The following is a 25,899-nucleotide window of genomic DNA, read 5'->3' on the forward strand; positions in this document are numbered from 1 at the left end:
TGAAGCCCAACTGGACTCACTGGAGCAATTATGGATCAGTGCCACATTTCAGATTTTAAGGATTTGTACTTTTTTTTTAAACTGTATATACAGAAAATTTCCTTGTAGATTATATTTGCCCAGATATACAAAGGCTTCAACTCAACACAAAAAAGGTCTATACAGAACCTGTAGATCATTTTGTGTGAACGCTTGCTCCTCCTAATTTCTTTCATTGTTTTGCGAAATTTTAAATTCTCCTCTCCAAGTTACTGGATTCAAAATGTGCAAGTATAAAGAAAAAGTCCTCACTTGACATTTGGATCAGAAAGCACTAACCATGTTGAATCAACTTGTCCATGGGAATAAATAAATTCATAGTGCCACAGCTTGAGAACATGTACTGGTCAAACTCATGCCCAAAAGGTGACATCTTCACGAGAAAACAATTGGCTTTTGTTCAGCCCTAGATCACAGCTTTCAGACCCTCAGTTGTGCTGATTAGCATCAAAAGGCATTTTCTGCAGCACAATAGAACAGAATGATGCTGATGATTTCATTTAAAAAATAACTGGCTCTTTTTTTGGTACTGATTGGAATATACTCATTGAGAGAAAAATCCTGATTTGGAGTTAATATTACTGCATAGAAGGGACTGTGCCATTTAACTATTTAATTTTATAAAAAACCTACAATTTAAGTAATAAAATCAAAAATTCTATGTGCATAAATCAGCCCATTTTACTCCTTTCCCTATTTTTTGAAGTTTATTAATGTTCTGAATTATCGCCAGTAATTATTAAGTTACTGCATAATCACTGGGGAATTCTCAGCTCACTTGCAATAAAATATTAATTTTCTCAAACTCATTGACTAAATCTGACCATCAAGTTCTTGGAGAACTCATAAGAGAACAGTATTTTTGTCATTTTTGAGAAGACATTTCATTACCATGCAAATGGAAGTGCCTCTGAGCAGGCTAGTTTGTATATGCAAGAAGTAACCTGTAAACCATAGTCTGACGTCACTCCACAATTTATATAGAAAGTTTAACTCAAATTTGAATGGAAATACCATTGTTTTCTTGAGATCTGGTATTTACATATGGCAAAGTGGTGGGTGGATATCTATCATATGTGCAAATATTAGAAAGAGCAGCTGTGTAAGATACGGTGTCTCACCACCAGAGAAAGAACATTTAAAGGAAATGCACTTAGTAATTAAATTAATAATGGGCAATTAATTTGATAGAAGCAGGCAGCCTATTTGAAAGCAACAGAAGTACATAATGTAATCAAAGCATATTTGGTCCAATTATTTGCATTTGTTTGTTTATTTAAAGGCGTGTTGTGTACACACACAGTACCGTTCAACATTGATTTTAGAAGAGAGTGCAATGTTCAACAGGCCAGGAGAACACTGAAAAAGACCATGGGTTTACTTCTAAAAACAGACATAATCAATAAGCAGTTTGGGCAACTGCAAATCCAGTTTCAAAGTCAATGTCTCAGGAACACTTTTCAGTAGAATAGGGCACAGACTCCCAACTGTATCAGAAAGGATGCTGCCAGCATCTGCAAAACTGGCTCCAAGCTGTTACTCTTGAACACATGAACAATCCACCCTAACATGTAATTTTAACATGTGAATACAACCCTGAAACTTAACACGCAAATCAGCCAAACAGCCAAGAACCGCGACTTTTCTTTATAATGAAACCAATCTAAACCCAGTGTCACTCGCAAAAGCAGGTTAAGGTAGACTAATCTTTCTGTCATTCTTCATAAGTGCCTAAACATGGAGTCTCTGCAGCCAGCCACAGGCAGTCATTAATTTCACGCTGTGAAAACACTTTCTAGAGACAACTCTGCAACCAAACGTGGTTATTTACCTGTCATAGTCTTGGCAAATCTCCCCAACAGCCACCAAAGCTTTCAGGTACTCGTTGGGCTGATAGGGGTGGATGTAGTGCAGCGAGCAGCTGTTCCTGGGGTCGCCGTTGGATGCAGTGAAATCTATAGCTACCTGGAAAAGAAGAGAAGTCAATGTGCTGCAGAGCTCTTCTGGCCATAAACACACCTACAGCAACTATGTATCTTCACCAGAAATAATCTGCTGCAGCAAAGAGACAGCAGCCTCACAGCAAAGGTAATTTTGCAGCGCACTTAATCAAATTGGAATTAGGATTGTACATGTAAATATATGTAGAAGCAAATGACAGTTTATAAAATAAGAGATAATAAAATGAAAATGGCATAATTAGGTAAAAAATTACCTGCATTGCTATTCTATGGGGAAAATTATGTTCTAATACAAATGAATCAAATTAACTATCTCTAGGTTCTCTTACTTAATTTAATTATTCCAGCTCAGGTGACATTCAGGACATAAAAGCTTTGCAGCAAAAATGTCCATAGAGAGTTACAAGTCCTACTAAAACCATAAATTAGAATTCCAATTAGGGATATTTCTTAGCTATTTTAATCGTTACTGTGGCTGTAGTAGTAGATATTGCTTGTCTGGTATTTTTTCTCTTCAAAACATCTAAACATTAAAAATTAACCCTCCCAATTTCACAGTTGATAGCAAGCTTAAACATGAGCTGCAGGGTAAAAAAGTAAAGCTTGAATCCTGCAAAGATGTTTTGTTGTTGTTTTTGAAAAACCTTAGAGAAGATTGTGGACAGTAGTCAATGCAAAAGCAAGTATTAATGAATCATCTTAAAATTAATTTCTCCCTTTTAAAATGCTCTTTATATGTCTCACTGAAGGTAGGATCTGGCCTGCATCTTCCTTTGTTACAGAACAGAAAGGCCTCTGCTGAATTTGTGATGCTGCTTTATAGGAATCCCTAAGAGGAGCAACAAGAATCCCAAGGGTTTTGCAGAGGGAACAAAGCCATTTATAAAATGTTCATGTGTCCAATAACCTATTTCTCTAAAAAACCCATTATGCCTGAATATTCAATAGACAAATGCAGCAAGTTCAGATTTCAGTTTTACAGTGTAGCTGAAAGGTAAGAAAGGGTCTTGCTAAAGGCTGCAAAAAGAACTCTGAAGGCACAGCTTGCTTTTGCAAATGTTCAGCTTTCCCAGCTGCAGCCTCTGCTTGGCACAGGGAACACTACTTTATGCAGCTTCAAAATGAAAATGAAACATGACATTTTCATGCTTCCTTAAAAAAAATACACAGCCCTTCTGAAACTTATTTTTCTTGCTAAAAATATAAAGGGAAATATACTAGGTCAACCCAACACAGCTTTCCCCCACTGGTTCTGTTTTTTCACCTCTATCTTTTAGCTGAATAAACTAACCTTTAGTAGGCTTGGAAATCCCTTCTTTGCCTTGATCAGCCATGAACCCTGGCCCCTCACCACATCCAGTCAGGAGAGAGAAGAGCTTTTTGGCTTGCAAGTAAGAGTAATCTTTCACCTCTGCTTCCTACTCACTGCTCAGGCACCAAAGCACTGAGTTTGTTTTCCACGTAGGACTTTTTCCAAAAATGGTATCTGGATTTAACTTGAATAAATCAATGGAGAGCCTCTCATGACTTCACTTTTGAGGGCACATAACTGAGGAACACTACACATATTTAACTGAGGAAGAAAACAACACTAGTGGTTTTTAAAACCCAAGAGAAATCCATGGATGCTTGTATGAACTAGCTTAGTTTGGGGGAATTTTTTTTTTGTAAAAAATCTTATTCAAGGTATGTATATTTTCTTAAAAATAAGTATATTTCCTCTGATAATAATTCAACCTTAATTTGATTACAGAAAGCACACAAATGCCACTGTATGATAGGGAAACAAACAATTGTAAAATTGTTAAAAGTAGGTGTTTTTACTGACAATCCCAAAACACTAAAACCCATTAACAAGACTTTAGTGACACCACAAACAGATCTGGACAAGTCTTCCTTTATGGCTAACTGCTTTGGAAATGAAATCAAGAATATGGAGCAGGAATAAGGTTTCATAAGCTTGGAAAAAAGCCTGTGGCTAGTGTTTGGGAAAGCAAAAAAAAAACTTCCTGGAACAAGCTTCCTTTTGGAAATGGTCCTTGCAGTAGAGGTCTGCTGATAAGTAAAAAAATATCCTAATTTCCTATGATGAAGAATTTATGAATATTTGTACTCGGATGCAGCATGCTTCTTGAATTTGATCCAAATCTCTGTTTGACTCCCACAAGGAGGACTTATAAGAAAGATGACCACTGTAAATTGCCACGATTCCAAAATAACAATGCAGAGCTCTGCTCCTTTAGCATTACCCAACAGGACCAAGGTCTTGTGCAAATATATTGGATAAGGATTTGTAAAAATAAGTTAATATATGACAAAAGTTATGTTAATATCTTTTGAGCAGTAAAGTAGGAATCTTTCTTATCATGCATGCATTAGATTTTATCAGTTTATCTTTAAATGTATCAGTTCAAGTGTGGCAGTCATCTTCTCTCAGCTAAATAAGAGCATAACAGAGCAATAACTACACTCAGTACCAGCTTCTTTTTTTATCCTCAGACCTGTAAAAGGGTGATTTTTACCACACTCAAAACATCCTACATAGCTGGGACCTCCTGCTAGATCTGTCAGCAACAAATCAGGCTGCCCAACACCGTGACCTGCCTGAGAGAGTATCTGTCCAATATATCTTTCTATTACAGTTCCTTTCTGCATGTTACACATGCTTTCTGCTGTATTTCCTGAAGTGATGAAAATGTCTTCTGACTACAGACCCATTTGCACTGCCAACCTCTGAACATTTCTTCTGCAGCAGGGAACACTGTCTGATAAGAGATGCAGTGTTTGGCAATAAGCTGGGCTTAAAAATAGAGGGCTGGAATCAGCACTATTGATCTCTACAGATGAAAGCTTCTTAATAACTGGTTGTAAAGTGAAGGGAAAGTTTACTTTCATTTTACAGAGACATTCTTTCTAACTACAAACCATGTTTCTACAATCAAGCTACAAAGTATCCCAGGAATGCACAGCATGATGTTACCAAGGCTTCCATTAGTGCCTGAAATTATCAGGTACATCACACTACAGCTTTTTGTTACCAAATGTGTGCCTAGCATCCCAGTTTCCCTCCCTCAGCAAGTGCCCTTTGAAATCACAGTTGTGTCGTACTGCCTGTACACAGCACGAGCTCAACAGAAACACCATTAATATTAGGACAGCAACAACAACAATACACGTATCAGGAGAGTTTCAAACAAGCCCAAATCCACTACAGTTAGGAAAAATGGAAATCTGGGAAAGTCCAAGCAATAGGCCTCCTCTGTTTCAGTGGTCTGAATTAATCAGATTAGGTGAAGAGGAGATTATATGATGTATGCAGAAAGCAAGGGAGAATGGAATATCTCCCCAGCAGGCTGCAGCCTTTTGTTTCAGTGACCACTGAAGAATTCATTTTGGAAAACAACAACACATCTCACAACCAGTCTGTGCTGAGGACTGCTGGAAGAAGAGTGGAGGAAAATATGTGGAGAGGCAGTTTGAGAGGATGTTGAGGTAGAACCAGTGGGCTATGCATGCAGACAGACATAGGTACAGAGATGTCTCACTGGCTTACCCTGGGTCCCTGCAGGATTGAAAATTGATAGGGATGAGTTTACACAATACTGTGGATTTACCATTAAGGGCAACAGTAATTCAGGGATCTCTGTGGCTGACAGTATAATACTGTTCTATTTCCTTTATGTCCTCACTGCCCATCCTTGAAGATGAGCTTACTTAAACTTTCTGTAACCAATTGTTTGCTTCATTTTAGTAAAATGAAATACAGTAAAACACAGTAGAAGCCACTATCCACTTTAACTCATTTGCCTTATCACTTTCAAACTTGTGTTTTGCAGCCTACTAATAGGGAACACGTGACAAGTAAATAAAAGGCAAGCAAATTGCCATAACCCTTCCTTGCAGGAAGAACTTGCTCTTCCATTGGAAAACAGTTATGAAGAATCAGTTTGAAAAGCTGTAATTTAATATGTAAATCCCTAGACACTTTCTAATGGTGGCAGTGCTTCTGTTCTTGAGCTGGAGTTGTGGGAAATGCATAATAACTGGTCTTTGCATGTGCCTAACCACATGCCCTTATTAGAAAAGGCTTTCAAATATAACATGAAGGCATTAATGTCTTTCTGATCATGACCTTGAATACATTTGCTAATTGAGTTTTTCCAGTCATATTCTAGGGAGGAAAGGTCAGAAAAGATAAATTAAAGGGGCTTCCAGTGACTGGGAAGTTTCAGACTTCAAGTAGAAATGCGCATTGCTGGTACGTGGGGATAAAAGAAGAAGTAGCCAGGTGAGGTAGAGAAGTAATTACACAGTATGTTTTACATGAGAGAATACAATTATAAAGATCTTTTTCCACTGCAGAAGGTATTTTCTTCAAAACCAAAACAGAGTCCTCAGTTCTGGGTCTATCAAATGAGTTTGTGATGAGTATGGGCTAAGTCCATGTTTAACACTTCAAAAGTCTGATCTGTACACAAGAAGATAATCCACTACTGTCTATAGCTGCTCCTAGAACTTCCTGGTACAATTAAAAAAATCTTTCTTTTTTTGTCAAATCTTTTTGGAAAACGGAGGCTTGTCTGGAAAATGTGTAATGGAACAGCCAGTAGCATCCAGTGTCTGCTGCTTTGTATGTGGGAGCAGAAATAGGGCAGGATGCTACCGGAAAAGAAAAGATCTCCAGAAGAAGAATATTACCTCTGTGCATAAGATTTTAGCTCTTTAGCTGGGATAAATTAGAAATCACATAAACCAGATTGGAATTGAGCCACAATCCATATTCCTATACTATGGGAAAAACTGATATATTCATTATTGCATTCTAGTTAATTCATATTACGTTATATTAAGTATATTAATTTTTAGATACATGATACAAAAAAAGATCAAGCCCACATATCATTTCATGTTTCTAAATGTATTAACCGGAAATACAAGAAACTGTATTTCTATTTACAGCCCTGCAAATCCTTTCACACCCTGTTCCTTGAAGTGAATAGCTTCTGAGTACATTCTAAATTAGAGCTGTGTCCCCCTGTAGTGCCATCTTACTTGGTAGCTATGGTTGAGATATGAAACACCAGTGTTTACCCCAGGCTGACAGAGAAAAGTCCCTGGCTGGATCTCTCTGTGTGTGACTTTCAGTATGGCACAGTTTCAGGGGAAACAACTTGCTCTAACAGAGGACTCATTCTGGAAAGGAAGGCTGGCCCTTGATACATTTTGCAAGAAGAACTCAATAATTTACCAAGGAATGGCATGTAAGAATCATTTCTCTGAAAGTAATGAATTGGTATCTAAGGGGATTCCTTTTCTTCAAAACAAGTTAGAGAAGTAAGACACTTACTGTAAACTGTATTTGGCAGCCTCCCATGATATAATCTAAGAAAGAATGCATCTTGTGTATCTGCAGACAAGAAAACAAGACATTGAACTTAGCTGTGTACTCATAAAAAATAAGAGAACTGCCTGAAAAAAATTTGGAAGGAGGAGAGGGACCAACTGAAAATAAGGTAAAGGGAGAATCATTAAATACAGTTTGAGACAGAAACAAAACTATAAATAGTAAAAAACCATCTAAACCTACAGAAAGGAAAACAAAAAAGTAGAACCATCATCTCAGTGGGAAGTCAGAGAAAATTTTGCTGTTTGTTTAGGAGAAACAAGAGCAATGTTGTGGATATAATGGAAGCATTACAAGGGATACACACAAAGTTGGAGAGCATTTAGGTGTTAGAGTTTAGTATTGTCTTTTCCATTCTACAAGAGCAGGGATAGGGCAAGAGAAATGAAATGAGAGTTGAGGACAGTCAATTTGCTTCTGAGATTCAAGTCCTTGTCTTTAATTTTTGTAGGGAATAGTTTCCTTTGCTATTCTACAGGCAGTTCCACTTTGTTCCAAGCACCATTAAAATGTATCACTGAGAGCTTAGCAAAGAAACAGTCAAAGAGCAAAACATATATATACCTTGCACTGGTTAAGGATGACAATGCCTGAGTTCTTGTAGTTCTTCTTCTTTGCTTTGTACTTGGGGTTAATGCATTCCCATTGTACCTGTGAAAAAAATAGCAATCATTCTCTGCAGGAAAAAAATTGTATGTACAGATTGAATAATTAACAAAAATTGCACTGCCCAATTTCCACAGTTGACTAAATCATTACAGATGATGGTGCACAGAGAGGAAAAATAATGAAAACTGTTAACTATGCCGAGAATAGTTAATAGAAAAAGGCCCAGGGCAAACATCAGTCTTGGAACATATACATGTGGACATGGCACTGAGGGAGACATCCAGATTACTTTGTTGTCATCTTTCAGTCTTGTAGTTTGAGATGTTACATAAGCAAGATTGAGGATCTTTTGAGACAACAAAAAAAGAAGGAACTTAATACAAATGAAAACTGGAGAAAGTAACCTGATGCATTGTATTAACTACAAAACTGTTGTCACACTGACTTTTGTATTAAACTCATGATTATAAAAATTCTGGTCAGCAATCATCTCACTTTCTCCTTTAAGTCTGATAGCAAAATAAAAAGTTAAGAAAATCAGTAAAATGTTCACAAAGATGCAGCTAAGTAATGATATATTTGAATTTTATCCCCAAGAATATATTAAAATACCTTTTTGATTTTTTTTCATAGTTTTATTTACAAATAATCAATTTTACAGCACAAGTGTCTTACCTTGTAACTGAAATACATCTCCTTATTCTTATAACATGTCCCAGGTTCTTAATCATTTCCATTTGAAATGTCTTCCTCTGGCATCACTCTCCTTCAGGCAGAGTGATAAGGCCAAGCTTTCAGACCCTCATCTCTAATGTTTACAGTATTATTCATGTCTTTTACTGCAGGAGTAAAATGTACATTTGTACATGCAAGTGTCTATTGGCATTTGTACATACAGATTTTTATCTCTATTATGCTCTTACTGTGGTTAATGATAACATGACTATTTCCCTTCAGGGAGCTGTTCTCAAGCGTGGAGACAAGACGTCAGACTGGGTAACAGAAAGAAATACAATTCCAAAAGGAAGCAGAACGATCTATTATCTAAAAATCTCTATTATGACATTTTGAAAAGAAACATGTCTTAAGTGTTACAGTGTTTTGCCTACAATGAAAACCTGCCTGTTACAATACTTTGTCTACAGCGAGGTACATATGTGATATATTTTAGCAAAGTGTTGGAGCATGAAAAACTATTTTTACTTTGTGTTCAGCCCCAGAAATTTCATCAAGCTTCAAACCATTGTCTAACAGCAATTATTTGGATGTCTCTGAAGTATTCCAGACTTAGAGATTTTGTCAAACATCAAACAAAGGGAAGGCAAAACATATGGCTTTGGAGCAATATGAGACCATTTCTGCACAGGGGAGGAGAGGTATCTTCATCACTCTGAAATGGAGACAGGCGACAGAGTGAAGAATAGGAAAAGACAAAAAAACTGTTCCAACTACAGGAAGCACATCTGCTTGCTCTCCCAGCTAGCCTACAGCTCAGTTATTTGTATTGTGAAACAGATTTTCCAGCTGAGAAGAAGGGCAGATACTGACCCTCGTGTTCAGGGGAAATCCTCTGTAAACATTTTTTCTCTGCTCAAGAGAAGCAGTCAGGCTCAAGAAATAAAATCCCTTCTTTCCCAGCAAAGAGAGTGCTCTGTAACACAACACTGGAGTGCAATAAGCTCATATTTGGGTCTGAAAGCAAGGCAAAAGCACTGCCTAATCTTGATAGGTTGCTGTCAGGCAAAATGGTTTAACACACAGCTGTCTGCACACTTACTCAAAGCATTTCTACAGAGAAATCATGCTGTACGTATTTCATAGATAAACTGCAATATATCAAATTGAAAAAAAATAGGAGACAGGATTTGCATTCCTCCCTTTGACACTAAAGTACACTGGAGAGGTGCATTAGCTTTCCCCTGAACATCCAAGGTGAACATCCTTAATTCTGGCATCCTCCAACATGAATATTTTTTCAATGTGCATATTTAAACAAGGCCTGACCTATATGAAGCCATATACTATGCATATAATTTCGCTTCTTAGGAAAAGGATTATTTAAGCCTGAAAAAAGAAATTTCCATGGTATTTTTATGGAAGAAGTTTGTAACAAATAAGGACCAAAGTGGCATAAAACATAACTTCAAGAGAGAAAAGAATATCTCAGGTTCCTTTTGCTAGCTGTAAAATGCAATTATGAATGTTCACCTATTTTGCAAAGCTTTTTGAGATGTATGGATAACAATCTCAGTAACTACTAAAGCTCATTAAAATATTCTATGTGCAAGTCACTAACATTATTGGTTTATATGGATAATACAGCAAAGGATAGAACAGACTAGAAAATTTACAGAAAGGAGGAAAACAAAAAGAAAGAAAAATTTTGCACTTATTAAATCTATTGATGATAGCATAACGAAGGGAAGGGAAGAAGAGAGGAGAGAGAAGACATTTCCCAGTTCATAGGCTTAAAAAAGCCAGTAAGACTGTTTTACACAAAGCTCAATCTTCACTTACCCACCAAGATCCAGTTCTGGATCCTTGGCAACTCCCACAGTTGAAGCTAAAGATGTAACAAGCATCATTTGAAGGAAATTCCCTATACAGGTCTTACTGTTTATCCAGCTTTTAAAATGAGAACAGAGTTCAGAATACAGCTCTAAGCAGGTAAGTAATAATGAGAAACAATTCTCAAATATTTTGCTTGCGCTATTGAAGCCAACCTCAATTTCCAGTCTGCTCCTACATTCCCAGTATTGATTTGGTATCTGACATTGTTTTTTATCGATCCATTTTTGCTCTTAAATTAACTTTTCAGTGGAGAGGAAACTAATGCAATAGTCTGCAATCTGACACTAATGGTAAACATTGTGAAGTTTGGATTCGTCATTCTGAAAGTCACTTAGCATTTCCTCCAAATGCCTGACAGCTCTGGGCTGTGCAAGCTCTTTCCCTATCAAACAACACAGAGAATCTGAAACAAAGCTACCTGGTTTTAAACTATCTACTGTTAATTTAAGTAATGTTGCAAATGTTGATAATGGACTCCCAAGACTATACTGTGCTGGTGTTTCTTTTACACACTTAAATTTAAACCACTGCGTGGAGAATTTCAGAACAAACTCCATTCAGCTGCTCTTCACCGAGAGTCAGTGAACTAATGCTGACACTTGGAAGGTCCCAATCCTCTTGTGCCTGTGATGAGGAGACACAGATCCCTCAGTGGGAGATGTTACTCTGCACTGAAAGATACTGTCCTTCCAAACACCCTTACTCCTTCCCTTACAAAACCTCCAGAAGAGAGACAAAAGCAAACAATGCAGCCACTTATGCCACACACCAGCAAAGGGAAGTGGGGCTGGCTAAATGAAGGCAACCATTGCAGAAGCAAAATTTGGACAGTATGTGGCACAAGCTATTCAGAGAAAGGACTGAAGGTGTCAGGAGAGTTTCATGTTCCCCAAGGCCAGACAAATGACAGCAGATGCTTTCTCTGGGACAGTGCTAGCACAGCAGGACATCAGGTAGGCCTGTGAGGAAAGGGTTAGAGAGCTTTCATTGCTTGTTGTACGCTTGCGGCATAGCTCATGTTAGCAGTAAAATGTTCTCTTGCCTCCCCTGCACTTTAGTTTCTCTTTTCTTCCTTCCTGTTCAGCTGCTGCAATGAATTGCACAGTTTGTGAATGACAAAGGAGGCACTGCAGTCTAATGGATGGGGCAAAACCCCCAATCCATAGCAGGCAGCATTATATCCTGCACTGGCTCTTTCTGATGCCTAAGGAAAAACAAACCACTTTTGTGTGAACTGAGTCTCCTCCCACATGGAAGGCTGCTTTTTTCCTGCTATCTCTCTAGGCAAGAGCACAGGATAGTTTTGTGGTTTTTTCCTCTTTCTGTTCAGAAACACATCCACCAAGAGAGAAGAGCTGCCTTTAATCACAATCGGAGGTTTCCTTTGAAAACTTGCCCCCGGAATGAAGTGGAAATTAAAGCATTTCTTGTTTCCCCAGTGTCCCCTGCACTTCTGAGGCTGTACCAATGGTTGCCTCCTGACAGGGATCTGGCAGGTGCCTGGAGTGGCTGCCCCCTCTGCTGCCCTGTCTGGGGCCAGGAGCAGCTGCTGATGCTGCAGACAGCCCTGGGTGAACTGGGCTGTCTCTTGATAAAACTGGAATTGCCCATAGGTGTCAATAACACCTTGGCTCATTACCAAGAGCTTAAAGGTCTCACTGTGCAGAGTCATCTGAAGAGCTAGCAGATGGAAAGCCCTCCCTAATAACACCCTGAACCTGAGGGAATGTCAGTGGAGATGAGAAGTACAGTAGGATCTCTTCCAACTCTTTCCTTTTGTGTGTGTGCAAAGGCACATGTGTCCATTTTTTATGTAATACAGGAACAGATTTTTCCCTTATGTAACTCCTGTGCTGCATGGGGATCCAGGTGATTTCTCTGACTTTTTTCCCTCTCAAATCCCTCTGGCTTTATTGCCTTGATTAAAAAAAACCCCAAAAAGTGATTTTTTCTCATTAGTAGAGGATTCCTTCTTTCAACTATAATAAGCTTTAATAGCATTTGCATTTATGTAACCTCAAGCTTCTTCTTGTCCTGTTTAAATATGCTTGATAGATTAATATTAGAACACTTAGAAACTGCCACTGTACACACATATTAAAAACATATATTATATGTATTCTTGGAAGAAATCTTAAGACACAATAAACTAAGAGTACTTATTAGTATTTCACTTAAAAAGATAAGGATGAAGTTATTCTTACTGTGAGGTGTTTTTTGTGTCAAGATTATGGTGAAAGAGTAAATAAAAAAGTTTGAATGGTGGAAAGTGTTAAGAGGAGATCTAGAAACCACAGAATTACACTTTGGAAAAGACTTCTAAGATCATTGAGTCCAACTGTTATCTCAGCACCACCAATTTCACCATTAAACCATGGTTCATGCAAGGGCTGCTTCAGATGTGCACTTGAACAGGAGGATGTCTTTGTGCCATTTTCTATTGGTGGTCAGTATGAAAACAGGCAAGATGTCAAAACATAACAGTCTGTGACCATAAGATAATTTTTATGGAACAGAAACACATAAAGTTATTATCCTGAGGTTGTTCACGACCAGAAAGTCTCCTTAAAACAAGAGCAGCAAGTTTTCCCAGAATTCAGTCCTCTCAGTCATGGAGAAGCACCTAACACTCTGAAGGAGTGGTAATTCAAGATTTGTAAACCTCACCCAAGACATACCATGTTCAGAAAAGAAATTCATAAACAACTTATGCCACTTCTGATCAAAACAAGTGATCTCGTTCAGGTAAGGAATTTTCTCTTCACACAATATTGGTTCAACCACTCAGAAGATACAAGTGCTAGATTCACAGCATTTATCTAAATGATGCCTGGTCTCACACATGCATTTCTGAGAAATCTCACAGCCAAAGCAAACCAGTAAGCTCATCTGAGGCTGACACTCAAAACTTGGGATAATCAGTACATAGTCCAGGGATAGAAGAGTCTTAGAAGCACTACCAGCTCCTTTAAGTAAGCAGGTGACACATATCCATTCTGTCCATCTCAAGCAGTTCTGTAGCTGTTGATAGACTGGCTACAACACAAAAATATCTTTACTTTTAGAGGGGGAGGTTAAAGAATGGGTCAGAAGGCTCTGTGTTTTCTGAAGGATGAACTATGTACAATTAAAAGGCAGCTTCAACATCATTGTCAGCTCCTCCAGAGATGAGGTGAGCTGGTGAAATGGTGAGAAGCACTAGCAGCTCACACCACACAGTCCATGCTGCTCACCAGCACGAACTGTGGTACTCCCACTCTCACTGCTTAATGCATCTTTGACAACTTGTGCTGCTGATTCCAGCCAATACAGACATTGCTGATGGGCAGAGATGGAGATCTGTGCCACTGCCTGCTTCAAAACCACACAGATATGCAGCTGAAGCTTAATCACAGTTCCAGGATCTCCTATCAATGATGAATGTTCCTTCCAATTCTCTCCAGTTTCCTGGGAAAGTGAAAAATCCTGGCTGACAATCACTAGGGCGTTTTGATTATCTTTTGACAGAGCTATAGCAATGTACTGTAGCTGGCTGTAAAGTCTACTGCACAAAAGAAAATATAACCAGAACAATAAGCTTCACTTCATCTCCTTAGCAACTCAAATAGGGATGCCAGACCTGAGCCCCACTCTTTACTCTGGCTTCCAGAGCATCTGAGATGAAGTTCCAGCCTTTGGCTCCCATCTTGACACTGTTGTGATGCAATGTGAAAGAATACTAACATCAGGGGCTGGAGGATGTAGTTTTATTCCTCTGAATGAAAGGAGTACATGGAAAAGAATATTTTCTGAGGCTATGAAAGGGTCTCTTCTAGAAACAAAGCACTATGCTTAACCTACTCATCTTTCCACCCACATGTAATTACATTTCTCTGATATGGCCTTCCTTATCAGAAATAGCTAGCAACACATCTACTTGAAGGCAAAACACCTTTCTCCTCTATAATTTTCTCAAGGTGCACTGTAACCTCTTTATTCAAAGTAAACACTCCACTGCACATGCTTTTTCTTTAGGGAGGCTAAAACTAAAGAAAAGAACTGACAACTGCTAATCACACTACTTAATGTTGAACAAAGGATGTTGACATAGACTATGCACTAAGATGTTTTTATGGGTCCACAGACAATGGAATATATTGCCTTTAGCAGCAATAGTTCTTTCTACAGAATAGAGAAAAATGAGATAGGATGAGGGAGGGACAGGGAGAGAGTGAAAGGGAAATTGCATTCTGGCTCCAGCCAAGTGACATGGCTTCCCACACGACTGACCTCTCCTGTACAACATGGGATCACAGTATTGTTTTCTGTAAGTACCTCATCTCCACCAGGACCTGCTCAAACACCTACTGCTTGTTCTTGTCTATTGTGCTGTTAGTGCTCACCAAACCCTGACTTCATCAGGGGCAAGAGCCATCTAGCATGTGCATTTATATTTTTAGACGACTATTTATCAGCCACTTAAATGACTAATACTTACTATCTTATCCACTCAATCTTGTTTTTCCTCTAGAATAGGCTACAAAACAAGGATTAGGAAAGAGGAGAAAGGAAACTGAGTCCCACCTTGATGGCAACTGTGTCCCATGAGAATTAGTTATACCAACAGCAGGGCTTTGCAGGTGCAAGCCCACAGAATAACTTCACAGCCACAACAGAGTGAGAGGAACAGGGAAGAAAAAAGGCACAATTCCTAGGGCATGTGGAGGAAGACTGCAGGTTAAAGGTTACAGGTGAAAGACAACCTGCAGAATGGCAAATGGCAGGCCCATAGCAAGAGTAAGATTCAGACATACAAACCACAGGGCAAAATTAGAACTTTTTAGGACAGCAGTCTGATTCTGTAGTGACAACCTAAAACAAGAACTGACAAATGGCTGCATTAACTTCTTATGCCTCTGAAAGAGTAATCATCCTTTTTGCTAGCTGAGGATGAAAAAAAGCATACTATTTTTCCATCAGAATAAAGAATGTGTCTTTTATCTTGCAGAGCCATTCCTACCATTCTGGACAACAAGGCTCTTGTTTTGGCCAACAAGCTGTCTCCTGGGAAGGACCATGATGTGGTTTTAAGACACTTATATTGAAAATACACATCTTTACCACTCTCACACAGGTACATACGTACCTGAGACAGGTACCTGAGACTCAGGTATTTGTATACAAATTTGGAGTGTTGTCACATCACTGGCCTTGTTAATGTTATTTATTCTGGGATTTGTTTACCTCCTTATTTCCACTGAAATTTTGTTTGATAAAAGTTTTGATCCTCTGACTTGATTTAAGAGAGCAAACAGGGTTTCATTTACACTCAGGTTGTGTTCAGAAGTTATTTATAATGGACTAATATATGACTGATGCATATCAGCAGTATTTTACACACATGAGCAGCATTTGCCAAACTTTAGTGTATTCTAAGAACTTCAGCTGAAAACATCTAGAAGAGCCATAAATGCTTCTTGACCCATGGCATAGACTGACTGCTTACCACTTATCAAACACCTTCTGACTCTGTGTTAGATTGTTGTTAACACATTATAAACAGAACCTTAATAAAAAGCCCAGATAAAGCTTATTAGGCGTTTGTGTTTGGGGTTGAGATCATAGCAACAGTGGAACAATGAATACAAATTATCTGCAGGATCAACATTTTTAACTCCCCCTCAGAGAATTTATCAAAACTAACACCTTTAGAAGTAAGTAATAATAGAAAATTATGATTTCTGGAATTAGACATGCCAAATCACTTATCATATTAAGTAATTATTATCAACTGCAATTTGAAAAGATCAGGCTGACATAAAGAAGTGAAATTATTGATAAGCTAACAATTTCATTTTTCCTTAGGGCTGTAAATCATGAAACACTTAGAAAACCAATTAGTTTCATCACGATGGGTTCTAGATAAAGCTGGCAGCAATGAATGCAGCACATGAGAAATGGAGAGAGATGGAGAATGTCCTTCACCCAACAGAGGCCTTTAAGACAGCAGGGAAATGCTTTGAGTAGCCAGAATGTGCTTTGCAGCACAGCACCTCATGGAACCCATGTGCTTGGGCCCAAAGGAAATAAATCTTAGCAGAAAGAAATGCCTGTGGAATGGGAACTAGGAAAAAACCTTAAAGTATTTCAGGCATGAACGTACAATAACAAATGCTCTTTTACATTTTCAGATTACTGTGCCCAGGTAACAGTAAGATCTGTGGGGGAGATCAACACAAGTAAATGCTGGGAAATGATGAGGCAATGCCATCTGCTTTATGGCAGGATTGTCTGGGGCACACTGCTCTACAAAGATTACATATTGAGATTGCTCAGGTGGTTCCCACTTACCTGTCTTCCCTCCATGGCTCCTCGCATTTCCTTAAAAGTCGAGCTAAATTCTCCAATGAAGTCATGCTTGCCATTGGAATCCCAGTCCCAAACTATGCACTGAGGAGACAATAAGGAAAAGAACAAATGAGCACATTTTTCTTCAGACAGAAAAGAGATTTTATTGAAAAACACTACAGGAGAAATTATTATGTACACTGGGTGGAGTGTTTTATCTAAAACAAAATCACAAGACATTAAAATCCTATTCTTGTTCTGATCAAACTAAAATGGCAAGTGGAATCTCAACACAGCTTGCTGCTGATAGTTCTGTGTTATGGAGTTTGCCTAATGAAGCATGTATTTCAGAAGAAAAGGATTTCTCGTCTGCATCATTTTGCTAGGTGTGAAAATACAGGATTATGTGTATTTGCATATTCATGGTCAAATGGTGTCCCAACTTACCTTGCTGATTGTGCTTTACAAATACAAATTAATATTCAAAACCCTGTTTGCCTTGGGCAAACATTACTTTTCTCATTTTTACAGTCAGTGAAGGTGAGACAATAGTTACAGACATCATTTTTTGAAATGGCTTTGAAATTATACACATCAGTGTTTGGTGACCATATCTTGGCTGTTTCCCAGTGTTGCTCAACAGTGACTATACAAACCAAACCTCACTGGTAGACTTGCCTAAATTCATGCATAAAGATGAATATCTCAATGAGTTCAGCTTTGAGAATTTTATTTTACAGATTTTTCTAAATACAACTCAACTAGCCAAGACAGAAGCACATACCAATAACTACATGCTTTGCTAAATTGTAATTTTAAAACTGCTCCAAGGACAACAAAGGGGCTCACAGCTTTAAAGAACAAAATCCCAAATTCTGCCTTATGTTCTCTCTAGATAAAGGTCACATGCATTGACTGAATCTGGAGGCCTTTACTGAAAATGCCCCGCTAAAAAATACCTTTTAGGGTTTTTTAAAAGCAGAAATGTGTCATCTGCCTTGTCACATGAGGAGTGCACTGTTATATTACTATCTGATGGTTCTGAGGGTAACAGCAGATAATTTTTAACAGTTTTATCTGCCTTCTTTGTCTCAACGAGGCTCAGTACTTTTGACCCAGCACTGGTGGTCAGACAACACAAGAGGAAGAGCAAGGTTTGCTCCTCAAAGACTCCTCAGGCCAATTGAAGTTAGCTTGGTCCAAAGGGGCACTGAGTTCATTCAGAAGGAAACTGAAATCCGTGGATGTCCACTGGATTTTGAGTTTTAAATATTTCAAAAATAAAGGCACTTTATTAAAATAGACTTCCCTGCCTACCAGTTATGCTTTCTAACCAGTCTGAATAATCCAGTCAAAGCTGGTAGGTGGACAATCCCTTTGGAGGTTGTGGGAAAGACTATAAAAAGCTTGAGATTTGGACCACCCTATAACCTCCTATTTTAACTGCCTTCTTTTTTTTTTTTTTTTTTTAATGCAGGAATTCCAGACTAGAGGAAGATCTCCAGATCAATATGTGAAAATATTTTACTCTAAGACTTGGAGATACTTTTTTTAGCAGCTTTGACATTTATGGGGTGGGTAGATGGAAAAAAGGGGAAATTCCTGCATGTGTTTGTTTATAGGCTAAATTTCATACAAGAGCAATCAAATAAAAGTGGGTTTCTGATTCTGATAGTGGTAATAGTGGCAGGGAAAAACCTAGACACAGTATTTTCAGCACTAACAGTCCTGGAGTATTCTTTTGGATTACATCTTCCCTAACAATTACTCTCTGTTTCTTATCAACAGAAAGTTTTTACATGAACTGGTAACAAGAAATAAATCCATGAAAAACTAGTTTAATTCACAAAAAAATTCCTGAAATCAATTCTGTTTCATAGAGCTTGAAAATTTCATTTTATTTTTTCTGTGAAATTTCTTGATAATATAAAAAGCTTATTTTTTATTGAAATTACTTTATAAATATACAATAAAGAATGGATTACATAGGTGAAGCATGACTTAAAATTATTTTTTTCTGTAATGGTTGCAAAAGCTATTTAAGATCTTAAAAGTAATACTAAATAAAAAGATTTGTCAAAATGCCATAGTAAATTGCTATAAATGTGCAAAAAGTGTAGTTTTAGTAATGCTGGGAACTTTGAAAACAATGTTTTTGAAAAAGTTATGATTTCACAGAGAAAAGGAAAAAAAAGAACTCTTATTATAAAATTATCCAACCAGATTTCCTTTTCAGGTTCTGTCTTTAAACTCAATTGGAGCATAAAGACAAGAACAGATCCAAGGTTATCAGAGTTGTCCAGGAAAAGGTACTTGGAAAAATTTCTATTAGGGTGCTGACTCGTACAGAGAGGGAAAAGCTCTGAGTGCTTATTTGTGGTTAGAACTTTGAGGAGAGGAGCAAAGTTAGATTACATATGAAATGTCCACTCAACAGGGATCCAACTGCTTTTTCTTTCAAGCTGGAGGTTTTCTAACTTTAGTTTTCAGAAAGCCAGATGGTACTTTAATCTTCATATTGGCTTAATGGAAAAGGCAAACAATTACAGAATTATCTCAGTGCCATTTGTTCTATTACAGCTAAGGGAGAAAGGGGATTCCTGTATGTACATCCATTATGACTTCTTTTTTTTCCCCCCAAGTTTCACATCTGGCTGTAGAAATTAATTATTACTGTCTGAAAAACTGTTGTACACAGTAATGATCTTGCATTTTAAATGTATGTGAAAAGCATTTCTGAAACATAGAACTAATGTGGTCCAGACATTTTTATAAAAACCAACTCAGACAGATCAAATAAGCAGGGAAGGATCTTTGCAAATAATCCACAATCAGGTAAAGACCACAGATGATAACCAAACCAAAGCATTATTTCCCTATGAAATACTTTAAAGGTTTTTTGGTCTTTCTTCAAATCAAATCCTCCACAATGTAGATCATACTCTAGCTTTAGGCAAACCTTAATGTGTTCTTTGGGTCTCTACTCCTTGAGGTTGTTAAGTAGATGATTAACAGTATAACTACACTCTATTAAAAGTCTCATTAATTTAAGGAGGCTTTCCATACACTTAGTTTGAACGCTGGTAAATCAGTGTTGAGATAACTTGTGAAAGAATTCAGTTTCCTACCTACAGCTTACAAGCTCCAATACAGGGAATAAAAACCTCTGCTAATGCTTCATGGTGCTGGAATAGCACTGACTGGAATGATGGAGAACATCTTTCCAGTCAGTGCTATTCCATCAGCCTGCATGATCCTATCTTCCTCCTTAAAATACCCACTGAGTGCAGGGAGAGGGAACCCTATGCTATCCTTAATAGAGCTAACCAGTAGACTGAGTTAAAATGACATCAGAGGATCACTTCTGGGTATCCACATCTTCATTCTTTCAGCTCTTGTAAATACAGCAAAATGAGAGATTTCTTTCCAGGCTGAAATGGAACATTTCACTGGAGAACGTCCATTAAAAAAAAAAAAAAAAGATATCTCAGTTGGATGCTGATGCAATTTTTCCCTGGTTTAATTTTCAAATTTTTTACCAAGATTAGATTTGGCCAATACTCTCCCTACAAAGGGCATTCAAGAAAGATTGCATTGGCACTGGAGCTACAACAGCACAGGATTCTCTGGCTGATTTTCCTAATGCTTCCCAGAAAATGACAGCTAGATTAATCTCGCTACCTCTGCATGAGCAACAACTCACATGCATGATTTCTGATTATACTGAGACTTTTCCCAAGTCTTGATACTAGAGCTGACAAAATTCTGGTACAATTGTTATAAAATAATTCTTCCCATAGTCATCATCCCAGCTAGCTTTAACCACCAGAACTAAGTAAGAGAAAAGTCTGGCTACAGTAAGCATGTGCTTGTGTGTCTGCAGATACTGAGGTTATTTTTCCTACACAGCTTCTGAGAAATGCTTGAAGTGATTTGTCCCCATTCGAGTTTCACAATGAGAGAACTATTACATACAGCACCTTTGGGTATGGGTAATGGAGAGATGGGGAACTTAACAGTGTAATTTATGATCAAGCCCCAGACATGCTCTGAAGGTTAGTTTCTAAAAGACTGGCAGTGAGTCTCCTGACTAAATCCTACCAGGAGGCAGCTGACAGCCAGACTGTGGAAATGTACTTCTTGAAAATAATCCATTCCAGTTTTCCTCAGCTAGCCAGACACTTCAGATTATAGCATGCACAAAGCCAGTAAAAAAATGGAATATTCCCAATCTTGCCAGCCTGAGTTTCTCCAGCTCTGTGTGTGTATGTTCAAAGTCCAACTATGAAATGTTAGCATGGCTTGTGCTGGTGCTGCCTTGCCACTTAGCTGGAGAGGAAGAGTGTTAGACAGCCCTCCTGACAACCTAAGAGCTCACTTCACTTAAAACACTTGGACAACTTGTGACCAAAAGATACTGGCTTGGGTGGGAAAGAAACCCAAATCCCTGGCCCACTCTCCAGCTGCTCCATGCCAGCAGAAGTGCCAGACAGAGAAAAAGGCAGCAGCCTCAAGCAGTCACAGTCAAGTCCCTTGAACAGGAGGCTCCCTACCCTGATCTGGCTCTGATCTAGTTCATCTGTTGCATCAAAAAGGAAACTTTTCTCTGTGTTTTTACTTCAGTATGTGACCCCTGACATTCAATAAAGAGTGGAAGCAATACCTTTCATGGAAGAGAATTCTCTTTGTCCATTAATTGCCTGTTGTGTCTAGCTGTCAGAATTCAGGACATCCCTGTGGCTGTCCTGGATTGCTCGAACCCCTGCCAGGGGGCTCAGAGACCTTGGCACAGAGCCCAAGACACCTGTGACTTTGATTATGACCCATGGAAAAAATCACCAACCTTATATGAGGATCTGCAAGCCACGAAAGTCTAAGTAGAATAAGAGCTAGTTTGTCACGGGGTGAAAAATAGATTTTCTGGGGTTTTTAGAATGGAGGTTCAGGAGGCAAGATGGAGGAATCTGGGCACGTCCAGTCTTTCTCCTTCTTCTTCCTGGCCTCCACCTCCTGCTGTGATGGTGGCACTTTTGGATTGGTTTAGAGTAGAAACTCACTGTCTAACATAGATGATAGGTATTGGGAAGTTATTGTAAATAATGTACACATAGTTTTTAGTGTAAAAAGATAACACCGCCCTGAGGGTGGCCAGTGTGCCTCTGTCTGACCTGCTGAGCAGACCTCAGCAGGCCAGAGAAAGAGTTTTATAGATAGGAAACAATAAACAACCTTGAAACCAAGAACTGAAGAGCTCTGAGTGCTTCTTTGACTGCTGGGCTGGGAAAAGAGACTCTCTAACGCATCTTGGGGTCACTCTGACCAGCTGGAGTCCCGAGACCCAGCTACGTGTTAGGGTAAAAGTACTGAACAAAGTGGCTAAAATTCTGTACAGACACTGCCTTGGATGGCTCTTCCTTGCATTTCTGTGAAACAAGATATATTGTGGCAAGAAGGAGAATGCTTACTGTTGGATTTGAATGGAATGAATTACAGCCCAGTCATTAAGTTTTTCCCAATTAACTCTAAACTAAAATAACAGCACAATAATTTTTATTGGTAGAGTTTGTATGACACTATGTTTCAGAGAAATGAGGTCTTAAGACAACATCAGTGACCTGCTCTACTTCTTGTAGCCCTCTGAACTGCAGGAGGTATGTGGTGGCAAAAGGCTACAAACAACTGCTTCTTTAGTTCATCCTCTAGTATCAATGAAAACTTAAAAAAAAAACCTAACCAAACAAACAGAAACCCCAACACACACAACCCCCCCCCAAAAAAAAAATGCCCAACTTGCCATCCCACATCACTCTGCTTCCCTCAAACCCCCTACCAGATAGAGAAGGTGAAGAAAATCTCAGAAAAAAATGTACTTGATTATCGAAATGATCTTTCTGGAACAGTCTGTCTCTCATCAGGGTTATTACTACTTAATAATGAAGCAAATATACAACTGTACCTCCCTAAATTATCCATACCCAGTTTGGAATATTTAAAAAATGTCTTTTTTGTAGGAAGACCTTTTTCCACTACTTACCCATTCTCCCCACTTGGGTATCAGAAGAACTATGTAAAACCTTCAGTATAAAAGAAAACACTTCAAGTTATCCTGTTTGTCTAGTTGTGATGTTCTAAAGCCAAATTCTACATTTTAAACAGCACAGTACAGAAATTTGGTTTTTTTCTGATATATATATATAAAATACTCCACTCTTTTCTCCATTCGAGTTGGTCATCACAGTTTTATCTTTTCAGTAGTAGGGTGTCGCAGACATTTTTTCACAGAAATCCTTTCTTTCAGATTTCTGCGTCTTCTGGAGGGCAGAGGCCTCAGAAGAGAATGTAAACAATTGTTATCAGCTGCTGTAGAATGCAATGAGATGCACCTTGATTGGCTCATTTCCTATGTTTATAATTAAGGGCCAATCACCAGTGCAAGCTAGGGGACTGAGTCCCTGGACACAACTTTGTTTTAGATTTCTTTCTTTCTATTCTTAGCTTAGCCAGCAACCTCTGCAACCTCTCTCTTTATTCTATTTAGTATAGTTATAATGTATTATATATCATAGATCAATAAATCCAGCCTTCTGATCTAGAAACAAGATTCACCGTCTCTCTCTCACCAGCAGCGACCCACTCAGGATGCTGTAATAGTAGGGCTTCTCCAGAAAGTGAAAATAAACTTTTAAAGTCTCATTTCCAATTTCCTCTGAAGTTGGTTTCCAGTGAGAATAGAGTGAAGCAACTGAAATGAACCAATGTTTCTTGCAAGTCTCTCACTGGCTCAAGTAAAACCTGCTTCAGAGCACTGTAGATAAAATATTTTAATTTTTTCTTCTCAGAGAGATTAGCTCAGTTCTTCAAACTAAAGTACTCAAAACCCCCTGAACTAATGGAGGAAAAAGAGTTCATATATTAAACTGTTAGAATACCTGTAGCTTCTGTTAAAGCTGAAGTAGAAGCAGATTTCAAAGTCTTCTTTTTGACTACAGAGCAACATTTTTTTGAAAACCACATCTTCTATTCTTCTGAACCAGAATGGACTGACACCAGTTCATTCCAGCACAGCTGAGTTTGCTCCTCAAACATTAGGTGAAATACTGGCTCCATTGCAGGCAATGAGAATTTTCACATAATCTTCAACAAGTGCCAAGATTTCATTAACACCTTTGTGCCTCCTGTACATAGATGGTGGTAATTGAGATGTTAAAAGTTTATAGTGTTTATAGTCTTCTACTGGACTCAGGTCCTTTGCCTGTTGAAGGACACTTGAGACACAAACTCATTGATAGCTTCTTCTTGGTTAATACCAAGAGATTCTGCATTGCCTTTGACATGCTGCAGTTATTATAGCAGCCAAGACAGACACAAAACACAAAGAAAATAATCTGCCTGTGTATATAAACCCATGGGAAGTTTGATTTTAAAATTATTTGCCTGGAGAGAAGAGTGAAGGGGAGTTCTTATTTTTCTACAAAACAAGGCAGATACTCTGACTCAAAATGGAAGTGAGTGAGTCATTTTTGTTGACAGCTGTGATATGGCATCTGTCTGAGTCTACTTCAGTTCTTGAAAAGTAAAAACAGAGACCATTTACAGAACCACTTTCACTGAACCAGCCTCTCTACACCAGCACTAGAGGTTTAAGTACAGCAGCAGTGGCTCAGCAATGACAGGAATCCTCACAGTTGGACATTGCCCTTTCTTGACAGCTCACAGCAAGTAAGGATCATCAGGGTCATTCCAAAACCAATTACTTAAAACCACAGCTTGTTGATTACCCTTATTTGTATTACAAGGGTGCCTAGGAGCCTCAAACACAGTTCTTTCAGTGCTGACTAATGAAGCCCACAGATACTTCTCTGAAACAGAGAAATATGCTACAATAAGGTAAATTATGTGAGGGAGAACTTATAACTGGATTTTCAATGACTCTCTAGGGTTTTCACGGTGAAAACATAAATAAGCTTCTACTTAACAGTCTAGGTTTATGCAACAACATCCTCAGTATATTTACAAGCAATCAAACAGTAATTGAACAGGTTCAGCATGGACACAAATGCATGCACACTTTCATTTCTGCAGATGAGACCTAACATACATATAATGTGCTCTGTCTCTACCTATATCTCTTGGTTTTCCATAGGAAACATGGTTTAGAATATTATTTTAATAAACATTTAGAATTGCTTCATGTTTCTCAATTGATTTCATGTCCTCTTTATACCAAAAAATTTCTATGTTTGAAATCTCTAATGGTCTTCATTTTAGAACTTACATCTGTGTAGTTCTGTTACACTTTCTTTATATTAAAGAATTCCATGTTAATAACTTTTTTTGGGCACGTCTGTCTAAAAACACCCCTAGCAACTTAATATGCAACACAGAAATTGGGCAAGTTTTTTAATATCCTGCTTTTGGTCATGAAGACTTAAATTGTCCAACAATTAAGAGAACGGCTGGACTATTTTTCAGGTGAGTATAAAATGGTGACTTTCCATGTCAATCAAGCAGATTTAAGTTTCTGAGACTGTCTTTGGCCCTGTAGTCCACAATGTAATGTGCAACATTTTTTCAGTTATGATCAACAAATAGCAAAATGTAGCAAGAGCAAAAACTTCTGGAAATACTCTCCTGAGGCTCCTGTTGTGATATTATCAATATGCCTCCTGTAGTTTTCTCCATGAATATCCCTTCTTCTAGTTCTCAATCTGTTCTGTCCTTATGCAAAAGAATATTTCTAAACTTTTGTGAGAGATGATAAACTAGTGTACTGACCCAGCAGTGCCTCCTCCCATTAGATGTATCTGAGATTTCTGCTCATCGAAGTTACTAACAATTCCCTACATAGCAAAAAAGAGCATTACTCATTGGCAGACCTCTCTGGGTTACCTTTTGGAGAAGCTGAAAGCACAGCAGTGAAATTCACCATAATTCACGTCTGCATATCTAAAAGCTCTCAGACAGAACAAAATTCTATCCAGTTTCCAC

The 25,899-nt window shown here is 38.2% G+C and overlaps 1 protein-coding gene across 2 annotated transcripts in view; it reads right to left on the reverse strand.

Annotated features, from left to right (window-relative positions):
- The window catches only part of CPNE4 (copine 4), a 236,056-nt gene that overhangs the window by 43,375 nt on the left and 166,782 nt on the right, over positions 1 to 25,899 (reverse strand). For both annotated transcript variants that reach the window (XM_063155822.1, XM_063155816.1), the window contains 4 exons: positions 16,915 to 17,013; positions 7,969 to 8,055; positions 7,348 to 7,407; positions 1,871 to 2,004 (listed from right to left, as the gene is read on the reverse strand). In XM_063155822.1, coding sequence (XP_063011892.1) covers positions 1,871 to 2,004; positions 7,348 to 7,407; positions 7,969 to 8,055; positions 16,915 to 17,013 — 380 coding nt within the window. The remainder of the gene's footprint in view (positions 1 to 1,870; positions 2,005 to 7,347; positions 7,408 to 7,968; positions 8,056 to 16,914; positions 17,014 to 25,899) is intronic.

Source organism: Melospiza melodia, chromosome 1, assembly GCF_035770615.1.
Source record: "Melospiza melodia melodia isolate bMelMel2 chromosome 1, bMelMel2.pri, whole genome shotgun sequence".
In the NCBI taxonomy this organism is placed as follows: domain Eukaryota; kingdom Metazoa; phylum Chordata; class Aves; order Passeriformes; family Passerellidae; genus Melospiza; species Melospiza melodia.